We start from the raw sequence: 14,175 nt of genomic DNA, 5'->3' as shown, positions 1-14,175 counted from the left end.
TCCTCAATATGCTAATATTGAACCCTTTCTGGAAATAACATGCAACAATTTTGTCATCTACTAGATGCATATTTGTTAATACCAGTTGAACAGTGTCTTGTATCGAATAAGATAAAAAATGAAACAAGATAAACCAACAATCAACGCTGATAAAGGAATGGCAACCTTGCCAGACTGGAGATAATGTACAAGCAATCATTACATAGGTAACAGAGGACTTCGTATCGCCGCAGTTGGGTAAGAGAAAGTGAAAGTGAATAAGCAGACACGACTTTGTCAATCCGAAAAAAAAATCTTCCTAAAAAGTAAGTCAAAAGTAGATATCTTATTCACCTTATTCATCAAACTTTGGCATTATTTTTTTATGTAATCTGAATTCAAGCACTTATCATGGTTTCACTGTGCATTTGTGTTTTTGCGTTGCATGTCACATACTACAAATGCTATTAATTCTCCGTTAATGTAAGACTTTTACTGATAAAATCGTTATACTGTACATACATATAACAAGGGCTTTTTCACCCTTACAAGGGAGACAGCCAAAATCAAAAGACATATTTCCACTCCCACCCATCTCATCCCTACTCACTTCACCACCCCTTCCTCCCTCCCACTTTTCTTGGTTTCTCCTGGATGACGGGTCATCCCTGCATCTCGCCAATTGCCCTGGGTCAGAAGCAATGCAGCAAGACTCAGCACATCTACAGTAAGGCCACTTCATTTAATTGGCGAACCCCCCTCTCCGCCCCCTCAGGCAAAGAAAAAAAAAAGTGAAGACGGGGAGAAATCCCTTCGGGCTGCGTCAAAATATCATTCACACATACTATCTCACCAACCATCCCCCACCCACTCCCTTCCATGTATCACAGCATCATCCATATGCAACCATTCTCCACTTACCCCTACCTTCCTTCCTCAACAGACACCCACCTCTTTCTCAACGCCCCTTTTACCCCATCCATCCATCTCATTATCGGTCAACCCCTTCTGTTCACTTCATCTACCTCTGTCTCCCACACTTCTTTTACTAATCTTTCTTCACTCATTCTCTCTATGTGTACAAACCATTCCAATACTTTTTCATCAACTCTATCTTCCATCTCCTTTTCCACCATTTCAGAAGCAGGTTATTTTCATGTACAGAGCAGATTGTGTTTCGCGTAGTGTGTGTACCAAATGTATAGTAAGCACAGTCACGAACAAAAGTTTTGATCCATGCTAGTTCACATAATGTTTTATTTTTCGAGCACGTAATAAGATATATTGTCAAAGAATTTTGATTTTGTATCATGAAAAACTTTTGCTCGTGCCTGGACATCCTATTTACAGACGAAAAATAAACCGTGATTATGGGCTTGATGCCACAAAATATATATTTTTTGTGAAAGGAAACGATCATATTGTGGAGAAGCTTTGCAAGTCTACCAGCGCGCATCCATACCCAATCGAATTATAACGGTCTAACAATATCAGGAATTACCAAAAGAATAATGAAAATAAGCTGTTATTGACGTTTTTCTTATTATTATTATTAGAAATGGCACGGTACTCCAATATTACGCTACTTACGATTTCAACTTCTTTGGAAAACATTGACCAGTGTAAATGTAGAGAAACTTGGTGTTATTGTATTCATCGTCTTCAGATATAACAGATAAGATATTTGAACTGATAGTGCAACCTTCTGATTTCACAAGCTCGCATTATATGACTGTCCACATTCAGATTCTGTATGGTACAACTAGAGGTTACACACCTGACACCAAAGTAACTTGCATTTCTATGGAAATAGGAATAATTAATCAAAACTGTTTTCTAATTGCAGATAAGCCATACAATGGATTCACGCAGTATCATCAAGGAAGACATGGTCAAGAAGTGTCTCAAATCCGACAAGGGAGACTGTGCAGTCTTACAATCCTTCCAAGTGAAAGACTTCTTGAAGAAGGGCGACAATTATGCTAATCTTGTCACAAGTGTCCTCGTTAACTACAAGATGGGTGGGCAAGACGTGGAACAGAGTTATGTGGTTAAGATAAGGTTCCTCGACGACTTACCTGATCTAAAAGAGAGCAATTTCTTTCAATACATTGTGCCTGATCTTAATCAGGAATTAAAAGATATAGGATACTCTACCCTTAACATTCCCAAAATACCACTTATCACCAACAATGATGGGCAACTGATCATTTTCCTGGAAGATCTAAGGCAACGAGGATTCAAGCATGTTGATCGGAAAAAGGGTCTGGACAAAGATCATAGTCTTCTTTTGATCAGGGCACTGGCAAAAATTCACGCTGCGTCAGTTCTGCTCCAGCAAAAGATAAACAGCAAAGAGAAGCTTTCGTTGTTGAGCATAAATCACAGTGATGAACGTGCACCAAAATTCATACCATATCACCCAATATTCACAGGATTAGTTGGCACAGTATCGATAATAGCTAAACAAATGGGAGGCTACGACAGTGTTGCCAAGTATCTGAAGAGCCTTCAACCTCACATCATAGATTTCTTCCGAAAGTGTTTCTTTTCGACGGAGGAAAAATTCGCAGTGATAACTCACGGTGACTGCTGGAGCAACAATGTCATGTTCAGGTAAAAGTAGAGCGAATGAATGTGAGGTAGTTGTAATAAGATTTATTGTATAGAGAACTGGAAGACTGGATTTTCAAATAATGAGAAATAGGTAGTGGTGAGGAAAGATATTTTACAGTGACTTGGATGCAGGCTTTGAGTTTGACGTAAATAACCAAACACGATGCCCCTATGAAGCTAGTCATGATTATGCCATTCTACGTCATGATCATCTCTTCAAAGTAGTTTGTTAGAATTATGAACCTGTTCGAGCAGCTTACCTTGGCTCCCAGATGTAAAATTGTCTATTGTCGGCTTCAAACATACTTATAGGGTTGTGCGCGTTTCTAAGTCGCGTCTCAGTGATGTGCTAACTGCCCAAGTAGCTTATATTGGTTGACGAACAGATTACTGTAGATTTTGATCTGGACTCGACCGAATGGTGAAAGCATGATGGTGTTGATACAATCGGCGATATGCAGTGAGACTGACACTTGTTTCACATTCCTCCTTGACGACAAACATCGAACTGAAAATGTAATTCATATCCGTAACGTCGTAACTCTGGCACCTATATCGCCATTAATAATGGATGTTTTCTTACATGATATTTTCACACATCCATTTTCTCACATGGACGTTTTCTCACATATTGGTGGACACTATCACACATCTCATAATCTATATTTTTCTATAAATTATCAATGTAGCATTTGGGATTTAAAATGTATCGGCATATGTATTTCTGTTGTACACATGTAGTAGATTGTTTGAGGAATGTTTCTGCAATACCCCTTAGCGCATAAAAATGTAGTCTTGACTGTCGTGAATGCAAGTTTTTCCTTAAATTCTTAAATTCAATTTTCTGATTTAACACATGACTATAATTAACAAAAAACCCATGGTTGTTTTTTCATATTTTAGTATGATATTTCATTATACAGGTATATATATAGAAATAAGAGTAAATCAGGCAATATAGAAATAAAAATTGCCTATATGACAAGCATACAAAACCTGTAGAGTGAGAAAAGGTTTTAGCTATAAGGAACCGATTATGACGGCACTGACAATGCATCAATCACGGGGTTGGATAAAGGGGCACAGGAGCGTCGGTACCTTTTATGGTAAAGTGACCTACAGACTTTTCAATATACTATTTTGTGGATAAAATTATCCCGGTAACACATGATAAGCTGCCCATGCCATGTACTGATATCACCTAATACAAAGGTACTATTTGTATCTCTTAAGATAACATGCATCCATTCATAAGTGAATCAGTCTCATAAGATTAAAACATTAGAACTTTCTTGAACTTCGGCATTTCTTTTGCATTTCAGCATTTGTTCTACCTCCCAAATCTAAGCTAAACATTCCTATTGATGTGCTATGCATAGTATTTTAGTTAATGTGTAATAGTAATAATATAGTAATAATTTATAAGATGAGGGAAAGTGCCCACCTACATGTAAGAAAAGGTCCATGTAGGAAAGTAGATGTGTGAAAGGTCAGTTACCAATTGGACAGTATTTTAATGTGTAATGAATACGTGAATTGAACCTGATGATGTTGCTAACATTTTGTATTATGAACTAAGCACATAATTTTTTCGATCTTGTAATTCCCACACACTAAACAATAAGTTGAAATTATTATTTACGTGGTCATTCATATAAGATATTTCCTATGTGGCATTTTACGTTACCAATGCATGTCAATTGAAGTTTATTAATTGAAATACTCGTATTGATTTCGATTTATCAGCAAGGTATATCATTATCGAATGACTCATTTAGATTCATTTCTAATTTTATGGTTGAACTTAGGGTTGGATAGAGATTTGAACAATCTGCACTCGGTTTTTTTTTCTCGGATGATGTGAACTCGACTCAACCAGCTTTGCAACTCATTCAGTTTCTCTCCACGGCCACAGGTACGATGAAAACGGGTGTCCTCAAGAAGTAATGCTCTTCGACTTCGACATAGTTATGGTGAGCAGCGTTGCCCTCGATCTCAACCATATATTCTTCACCAGCCTCAGCGATGAATTACGACGCAACAAACCAGACACGTTCCTCCGAAGTTACTTTGACGCCTTCCGGGAGGTTCTGTCCACCACACAAACAGAAATGCCTTTTACGTTCGAAGACCTCAAGATGGAGTTCAAGAACCTGAATCGATACGGCTTCCTCTTAGGCCTCATCATGATATCCCCGATGATGAGGGAAGGAGGAGATCCCTTCCAATTCAATAGAATCAATGAAGATAATGTGGAAGAAATCCTCAAGGAAAACGAGGAAGATCTACTAAAACTGTCAACCAATGAAGCCGTGTCAGCAAGATTCGCAGAAATTTTCGATATGATGCTTGCAAGTGGTCTTGTGTCCTAAGCAGTTATGATGATTTCAATCACAACTTGGACTTCTGTACATTTAAACTACTGTGGTGATTATTCATAACCATGCTACACCTCGTCAAAAAACATACAAAATGTTGAAGTTTGTTATTCTTTGTTTCGAGACTTAGAACACAAAGATTAGTGTCCTGGAGATCACCAGAATAGTTTGAACAAGGTTTAATATCCACATTTGAATGCAGGAGGGGACATCAGTGTGGATTCACATTTTTCAAGATGGATGAGATGGCTGATTAATCAACGCCATATTTGTAAATCGTATGTCATAGTCCATTGACGTCCATATTATCATCCTACTTCCACTCTTGTTAGGCGATTTTATTCATCTGGGAAAAGTCCCTATAGAAAGAGGGTCGATTCACTTCACTATAACGACGTTCTTTACAAAATCTATTATGGGTAGGATACAATTATTTAATTCAACAGAGTATCTTCATAGCGAAGGAATTTATGTAGTTTTGTCGATATTCTGCTATCCCATGTGTTGGTATGGATTATTAGATATGTATTTCCTCAAGTTGATTTATGTGGTCAAAGTTATTTGTTTACTGTTACAATACGACCTACTTAAGTGTATTGTCCTTTCACTATATATATATATATATATATATATATACAGTATATATATATATGTATATATATATATATATATATATATATATATATATGTGTGTGTGTGTGTGTGTGTGTGTTGGACAGAAGGACGACAGAATGAGTGGAAGGGTGGTGAGATAAACACCGAGTAATGTTGGAGTGTAAATTTACTGACGTTTCGTCCTTAACAGGACTTCTTCAGAGTATATATATATTTATAAATATGTATATATATATATATATATATATATATATATATATATATATATATATATATATATATATATATATATATGGTGTGTGTGTGTGTGTTGTGATCAGATCTCAGTATCATATCTTGTATGTGTAAATTAATTGCGATAATTATTGTTTGTATATATGTAAATAATGTATGAACACACATATATATATATATATATATATATCACAAGACGTAAATGTAGTAGCACATTTAGTGAAATGTTTCAAATTACCCATTGTCGGAGAAACAAAGCAAAAGAAACAGACGAACTGTATATTTCGACCACTACTGTGGTCCTCTTCAGCAGATAGATACAAGGTAAGATGTACAAGAATATATATTCTTGTACATCTTACCGTGTATCTATCTGAATATATATTCTTGTACATCTTACCTTGTATCTATCTGCTGAAGACCACAATAGTGGTCGAAATATACAGTTCGTCTGTTTCTTTTGCTTTGTTTCTCCGATAGTGGGTAATTTAAAACACACACACACACACACACACATATATACATATATATATATATACATATATATACACAATATATATATACACATATATATATTATATATATACATATATATATATATACACATATACACACACACATATAATATATATATATATATATATATACACACACACACACACACCAGTGGCCTTTTCCCCTTAGTAAGGGAGGTAGCCAAAGTCAAAGGCATAAATCCACTCTCACCTATTTCATCTACATACTCCACTCCCATTCACCACCCTTCCTTCACTCTTTTCTTGGCTCCTTCTGGGCATTCATAATAGGTGATAAATAACAGGGTATGGGGGACACACGTCGTTCAACGTGCGCAATGTACTCCGCGCACCTCCTGGGAGTCGCGTCAAACACTAGTCGAGTTTAATCGTCGCGCATAGCAATACAAATTTTTCGGCGCTACATTGGTCAGTGGCCACGTCAACATCACACAAGTCAATGTTGGGCGACCTGCGTTGCTATAACAAATCAGTTTACTCTGGCAGACAACTGTACACCACTAGTACGAGGTGTTTTCTCAGCAGGCGGCGGCTTTCCATGGTCTCGCAGTGTATCATCGATGTATAGTCACAGTGTAAAGGAATTTTGAATTAGTGTACAGCTGCCGGATACTATGTATAGAACTAGCCGTTAGTGATTGGCAGTACCGTGTTAGGTTAAAATTCAATCACTCTCTATTGTTTGATAGTTTACATTGATATAATTCATAGGGAGCTGCGGGGTGTAATTAGGAGTAATGTAAATTATTAGAGCCTTGATGTATTGCAGGTTGAACAAGAATAAACCTTGAAATACATCAGTGATTCATTGATACGCCTAGCAATTTAGCAAGAGAAAATCAAATAATGAAATTGTAATACATCAGCGTAATATACGTTATTCTTGGCGGGAATCAATAAAAGGACTACTTGAGACGCCGTCTTGAGGCGGAGGTCGAAGAAATAGTATGATAATTTCGTCTATTAGATGGCATCTAAAGGAGTCGACGCAACTTCGTTTCTGCATATCTTTTAGCGATGTTTTTTGAAAATCATTTCGCCGAGAAAAATATCTATTACATTGATGTATTATCATTTACAAAATTCATTTTCAATTTTCTAATGCTATACAGCGGTGTGCACTTCTAAAAAAATGACTGAACAATATATATGTGGAAAGGGAGCAACTACGAGTACCTGCTACTTGTGGTTCTGTTAGATGGACGTTGGATATAATCTCTCCGCCGCATATCCAAAAGCCATTGACACCCTTGTTTTCATTTGGAGGTGCAGCCCTGAGGGGCTGGTAGGCTACCCAGTCTCCAGACAGAACACAATATCTCTGATAGGTTCCACTACTCATCCCTCTACTTTTTTCCCATGAGCAGAGCCAACATCTTGTGACTGTTCCCTTCATCCTGCTAGCCAGCAATACTGTAAAGATAGACGCTGATATAACACAGACAACCGATCAAAATCTCTCTCTGGAGACTTCAAATGCCATGTTTATGTCAGTTGTTACCTTGACCTTTTTCTGGTGGAAGGTTTCTTCTTAAATCCTTCCAGCACTTGATTGATACGAGAGCTAGCAACAGGTTTGATCAATGTTAATATGGTTTAAGCATATAGAGAGATTGAGTTAGGAAAGAAGCAAAAGCAGTGGAAAGCAGTTGTTAAGAGTCAACTTGAGAAGACGACCAAGAACAGTGTGGATAGACAGGGTGAAGGATATCGGATGCAAGGAAGTGGTGGAAACAGTTAAGTTGACAGAGACCTTGGGCTCGGCCCAAATTGAGCACCTCACCCAGTTGGATTCAATTAAGCATCATTATATTGACAACAGAGTTCATAAAAAAATTCTCTCATCAGTTTTGCAGTATCAGCAGGTAAATTTCCTTAGTTATTTCTCCTGTGAAGTCAAAAGAAAACAGTGTATAACATGATCCTCCTTCTTTATAGGAGGGACGGGATCTGTATCTATATAATGAATTGGATGAGTAAATACAAGTTGTTTATATTTCCCTTTATTTTGAAATAACACTTGTTTTGACATTAGTTCTTGGTTGACTAACTGATAAAAACTAGGCCACCAAAATTAATGTTGTAGCAACTAACATCAAGCAACATGCCCAGTAGATCTGCCATTATGTTTACATTCCTTTTAGGCACTGAATAATGGCAGTTCTACCGGTGGTACTGACGATGGGAATCAGTTGATCTATGACTACAGAAAATGGATGGAGAAGATGAAGAAAAAAATTGCTTTTAAAGCTGTGCAGTATCCATGTTGCTTTCACTCCATGTTATCATTTGGACAGTGGAGCCAGGGGTATTCTTTTATTCATGTGGCTCCACTGCCCAATCAATCCATCTCTACCGAGCCCTGTGCCAACCAATCAAGGCTCAAAACAAATACCAAGCAATGTTTAGTTGGCAGTAGACTCATGAGTCTCATTCTCGTAGAAAATGTCAGAAATACAAAAATATTTAAAAGAAGAAAAATAGCTACAACACTTCATTTTTTTTTCCAACCAAGAATAACATTTGCAGTTCCTTCAAGTCATGGCAGCAGTCTTGCCCTTCATCCTAGCATTTGGGCATCCTGGTAAACCAAGCCATTGCCTTTGTTCCACTTATTACTTTTCTTTCCCTTCCATTCACTGCGTCAGTTTTCTAAACCATTTCCTTGATTAATTCTTGTACTACCACTTTTACTTTTGTCCTCTCATCAGTTCCTTCTCAATTTCTATGGCTCTTTTTCGGTACTTCTTTCCTTTGTTCACATCAACTGGTACGGCAGCCATGGCCAGAATAAACTCAAATGGAACAATATATAATTAAATTATTTTGTGGTCCCTTCCCTATATAATTAAGAATGAAAGTAAAGGAAGAAATAAAATAAAAATAAAATAAAACATGGTTCAACTTTTCATGTCAGGGATAGGGATCCAAAGTAAAAATAAGTTCTCTGGCTTTCAGATGTGCTACCTAACAGTCCTGTAGCACCTGTCACATTTTATCCAATGAGTCTCTCACCACTAAGTACTTGATTGGGGGTGGGGAGGAAAAAATAAATAAAATAAAAAATTGAAGTAACTCATCTTACTGTCAGTTGTTCCAAATGAAACGAAATGTGTAAAGTAACCATAAGCATTCTTCCATATCAAACCGAACAAAACATGCTAGGAGGAAAATTTGCTCTTCCAACCCTAGGGACAACTATCCATCACCCCCATAGGCCGTAACAGAAATTTTGTATTGAGACAGGTATCAGCAACTATCCACCCAGTATGAATTGAGCTCTCAGATTATTTCAATAAACCTGAATGGCATATGCAAACTTCAGCACAATTCCACAGTTCTGTTCAACTTCATCACTAGTTTGTGTTTCACATAAAAAAAAATTCTTATCAAACTGGTATATATGATACAAGTGCTGATTCTACGGAGAAATGACATGTATAATCTCTACATATCAGCTGCTGGCAAGTCTACTGCAATCTATTCACCACTGCTCTTTGCTGATGTAATAGTGCCAGTAATACAATCTAATTATCAAGCAAATGTTCAAGGTGTAAAATAGTTCTTGTAAGTTTTTGAGATATTTGAAAATGTTCACTTAAAGGAAAAACTGGTCTGTGGTATCTTGGTAACAGTGATTGCATGAGTCGAACACATCGTGAGGGATCATCTTCTTCAGAGGTTGTCCAGTCATCTTGCAGTAGTCTTCCCAGCCTCCTGGGTAGCGCCGGGAACTGTAATGGAATAGTAAACACGTTAACACCAAAGAGCCAATTAACATAACTTGTACCGTCATGTGAAATACAATATGACCAAGGTTAGAAGACTATAATTTCTTTTTTCACCATGTTACCTAGTGCAATGTCCTATTTCTACAGCAAATACAATTAATTGTTCCTTTCAAAAAGCAGCAAGTTTTGGCAAATACTTGACTGCCGCAACAGCATAGATCAAACTGCTTATCCTACCCAATGGGAAGTATGGACCCACATGCCTCAAAATAATCATTATGTTTCTTCCCCCAATGAGCTGAATTTACCCTTTTGTTCCTTTATATTACCTATCTAGTTTTATTTTATTGTATGGCAAGATTTTTCAATTTGCTTCCTAAATTACACAGCCAACAATGTTTTTATATGATCATTTCTCATAACATTTCATGAATCAGCTTAATCATCCAAAACTACAATTTCCAGATCTTCAATTTTTAACAGTAACTACAATTTCCCACAATGCAAGAAAAATCCTTTCACCTCTTACCTATAACCATTAAAAAAATCTTCCCATGTCAATTAATCATTTATACACCTCTTACAAGTACTTCCCTTTCCAAAATAACTTCTCTATTTTATTATTACCTTTTTTTCAACCCTTAACTCCCACCCACCATTCCTTTGAACATTTTCTTCCTCACCTCTTGAATCCAAGCCGGTGTGCGATCTCCACAGCTGTGCTGGCAGCGTTGGGTCCACGAGCATAGAAGACCAGGTTACGCTCGTACTTAGCGGGTTTTGGCATTAGGAACTGCGACTCCCACTGTGCCTCGGACATTTGAAGGGCTGATTTTATTTCACACACTGTAAGGCAAAAGGAAACTGGTTACTAACCATCCTTATTTCAGTTTTATCAACACGTTATTGCATATGAATTCATGTATTCAAGAACCCCTCCACTCTCATAAGTATAGAGCAGAGGCACCCACATCAAACAAAACCCAGTCACCCACGCCTTTCCCAAGAAGTACTAGGACGTGATTTCAATGGTGAACATGGGTATTATCAACAACAAAGGGTGATCTAATAAATTATCTGTTGGTGAACCATCATGAAATGATCCGCAACCATCCCTATATCCTGTATTAAAATGGTAATAAAAGTGTGGGATTTCGAATTAATTGCCTAATTACAGAACAAAACAGCATAATCTTGAACCCCCACCCCCTTCCTGGCGTGGTTTTCCACCACTCCTTAAGCTGTTGTTCCATAGTTTCATTAACTGAGCTCGACTGGTTTTAATTGTTAATACAACAATTTACGGCCTGTTTGTTCTTCAATGTACATGTTACCCCAAAATATACAGCGCCTTTCAGGATAAAAATCCTAGCAATGATTCCGTTGCCGAGATTTCAAAACCCTCTGAAATTCCTGACATCTTACAAGTACCTAGACCGAAGAAACAGTTTCCTCCCATTGACGTATTCACATCAAGGCATGATGCGGACCCCGTTTCACATTACCTCCACTAGGTGGCTGACAAGGGTAGGCCTACTGTAGAGATTTCGATCATACGCTTATTCCTCGCAGCATCCGGCAAACGCATGTTATAACACTACCGATAAATTTTCAATTTCCATAACAATTCAAATTGTTTACTAAGTATTTAACCGGTACTAGGAATAAAATAAATTTAAATCCATTCTTCGTTGTAAAATCCGCTGACACTGTTATCTACAGGTCACATTTAACTTCCAAAGACGGTGAAGAGCACCAGTGAAACGTCACTGTGGGGCCTCTCCGGCCCTTCAGAACTAGTAATATCCAGTTTGAACCGGTCAGCCACAGATTTTCTTCCCACTGAACCCAAACCTGCTGGCATTCATAGTAATCATTTCCAATTGATAAGTAAAGCTTTACACTTATTAGTTTGGCTTATATTGACATGTTCAGTCAGGGATCACTATAGGACCGTGACTTCAAATAGTTTTGGTACTTCACGTATTCAATGATCACACAACGAGCACTAGAACATGAGGAAAATTGTCACGAATATGTTTGGTACAACCGTATTCCCGCGTGGAGTGTAGGGAAATAGTGAGGGTGCCAATAAGGCAGGACAGAAAAGGTAGGGTGGGAAGTGTGTGTGTGTGTATTTACCTGGTTGTATTTTAAGGGACTGGAGCTGTGCTAGTGTTGACCCGTTTTTGTATCTCTCTACATCTAGTTTGCTTTTGAATTCGTGTATATTTCTGGCATTAACTGTTTCACTGTTCAATTTGTTCCAGACGTCAATTACCCTGTGTGGGAAACTGTTCTTTTTCAGGTCTCTCCTGTAACTTTCTTTAGTTTCTTTGCGTGTCCTCTTGTTTCTCTTTTGTCTCATTGTGTGTGTGTGTTTTGTGTGCGCGCGCGCACAAAACTTATCATTCCGTCTTTCAACTAAGTCCCAGTTTTGACCTACAGTATACATGCTCACGATTAACACATTTTCAACGCTAATGCTTAATCGCCAAGGCGTTTACTTACAAGTGTCAGGGATATAATGACTTTACAGATTCTATATTCCAAGCTAGCGGGTTTGCACAACACCCCAAGAAGACAGGACGAATTGCGTCCCTATTACCATTTATATGTTAGTTTATAATTCATGAGGTGATGTTGATTACCCTACATAAACACTGGATGTTAATATAGTTATGCGTGTGGTTTAACTATGAAGTATTGTAGGTGCGGTTGTGTAGGGAGGAAACTGTTGTGGTGAGGTGTAAGTGAGGCCAAGAAAGCTGGGTGGGGGACAGGGGAGGGGGGGGGGAGGCGACTGAGTGGCGCCACCGTGGCCCAGGTATGTCTGCCGTTGGGGAAATGTGGTTGTGGCCGCTGTACCAAGAGGAACTAGTATTGTATTCCGTAGCTGGGAACCAAAGTTTCTGTCCTTGAGGGCAACAAGACTCCGGATGGGTGACAGGGGAGAGATTTCAGTATAGTTTGTAGACCAAATCGTCTGTTACATGTATTTACCTAGTTGTATTATACTGGAAGGCAGCTATGCTCGTAGTGTGAATCCTATTAGCATCAGCTTATTGCTCAGGGAAAATAAGGTTTGTTTGCAATTGGTTAAGTGGGGCATGAATGGTTTCATCGTTAACTGCATAAGAGCATAGTTTTGTTTACCTTTACAGGTACTGTACGTCAAACTTTATTCACAAAACATATTACAATGGGGGTATATGCCATTCCCATGTTTAAAATACAAATAAGAGTATTATTATTATAAATTATTTAAGCGTTAATAATGCATGATTGAGTTACGCGTGCAACTGAACTATGGTGGTAAAATTTCCAAACATATACAACACAAAGCATTTGGTTTCATAGAATTTGAGAACAAGGCTGGCTGGGGCACTACCGTTTTTCATATCACGATACCGCATATCAAACATCAGCTTCTACTTCCACTATATATGGAATGTTACGCAAATCAAGAGTTCTTCTTCATCAGTGGTCATGCTTATCACCCTAGGATATTTTTAAAGGGAACATGTAAATGATTACAAATTGTCCTGTTACAAGGCCTTATGGACTTAGTTAATAACATCGGACTGACTGGGGTTTTAAATACAGTAGTATTTATCCAGTCTGCCCCTACATCTTGCCGATTACAACATGGCATCAACTTGAACATAATATATGCAAGCAATCTGTCATAAATATTCTATGTATACTTGCTGTAACTAATTTCAAATGAACTCGATACAATGTACCCGAGAAACACTCGCTGGCCAAATGTCCTTGATGAATGGGACACAAATATATATTTCCACCAAACTTCACATATCCACAAACGAAACTCGTAACCGTGTAGATAAAAAATCAATTACTCGTAATTGTGACTTGTAATACATACTGTAATGTAAATTACGCGTGTAAATCAACTGTGTTCGTGGTACTGCGATCCTGGTGATATTCCCGCTGTGTATATGCAACTCAAACCTAGCGAGTTTTAAATTTCGCTATCGGCAAGTTCACCACCGAAGTTAGCGAGATTGAGCGCGGGAAAGTGTGCACTCCTACGTCTTAGATTCGAATCGATGCTGTGCAGAG

General features: G+C 37.9%; 2 protein-coding genes across 3 annotated transcripts in view; one reads left to right on the top strand and one right to left on the bottom strand.

Moving 5' to 3' along the window:
* Window positions 1-177: 177 nt before the first annotated feature.
* Window positions 178-5,603, top strand: LOC143039969 (uncharacterized). Its single transcript, XM_076210462.1, has 3 exons — window positions 178-305; window positions 1,826-2,595; window positions 4,511-5,603. Exons 2-3 carry the CDS (start codon window positions 1,838-1,840, stop codon window positions 4,965-4,967), a joined length of 1,215 nt encoding a protein of 404 aa, XP_076066577.1. The 5' UTR covers window positions 178-305; window positions 1,826-1,837; the 3' UTR covers window positions 4,968-5,603.
* Window positions 5,604-7,207: 1,604 nt separating this feature from the next.
* LOC143039968 (thiosulfate:glutathione sulfurtransferase-like) overlaps window positions 7,208-14,175 on the bottom strand; it is a 73,541-nt gene continuing 66,573 nt past the window's right edge. For both annotated transcript variants that reach the window (XM_076210460.1, XM_076210461.1), the window contains exons 3-4: window positions 10,773-10,935; window positions 7,208-10,092 (exon numbers count right to left, since the gene is read on the bottom strand). In XM_076210460.1, coding sequence (XP_076066575.1) covers window positions 9,957-10,092; window positions 10,773-10,935 — 299 coding nt within the window. In that variant the 3' untranslated portion in view covers window positions 7,208-9,956. The remainder of the gene's footprint in view (window positions 10,093-10,772; window positions 10,936-14,175) is intronic.

Source organism: Oratosquilla oratoria, chromosome 27, assembly GCF_046742065.1.
Source record: "Oratosquilla oratoria isolate Oo_2021 chromosome 27, ASM4674206v1, whole genome shotgun sequence".
NCBI classification, from domain to species: domain Eukaryota; kingdom Metazoa; phylum Arthropoda; class Malacostraca; order Stomatopoda; family Squillidae; genus Oratosquilla; species Oratosquilla oratoria.
Note: the sequence above shows the minus strand (reverse complement) of the source record. Positions and strands in the feature narration are given on the sequence as shown.

What these genes read in the sequence shown, in the direction of transcription:
- LOC143039969 (XM_076210462.1), top strand. Translation starts at nt 1,838, where the DNA reads ATGGATTCACGCAGTATCATCAAGGAAGACATGGTCAAGAAGTGTCTC. An exon ending in AGCAACAATGTCATGTTCAG is followed by an intron (nt 2,596 to 4,510) that starts GTAAAAGTAGAG and finishes CCACGGCCACAG; the next exon opens with GTACGATGAAAACGGGTGTC.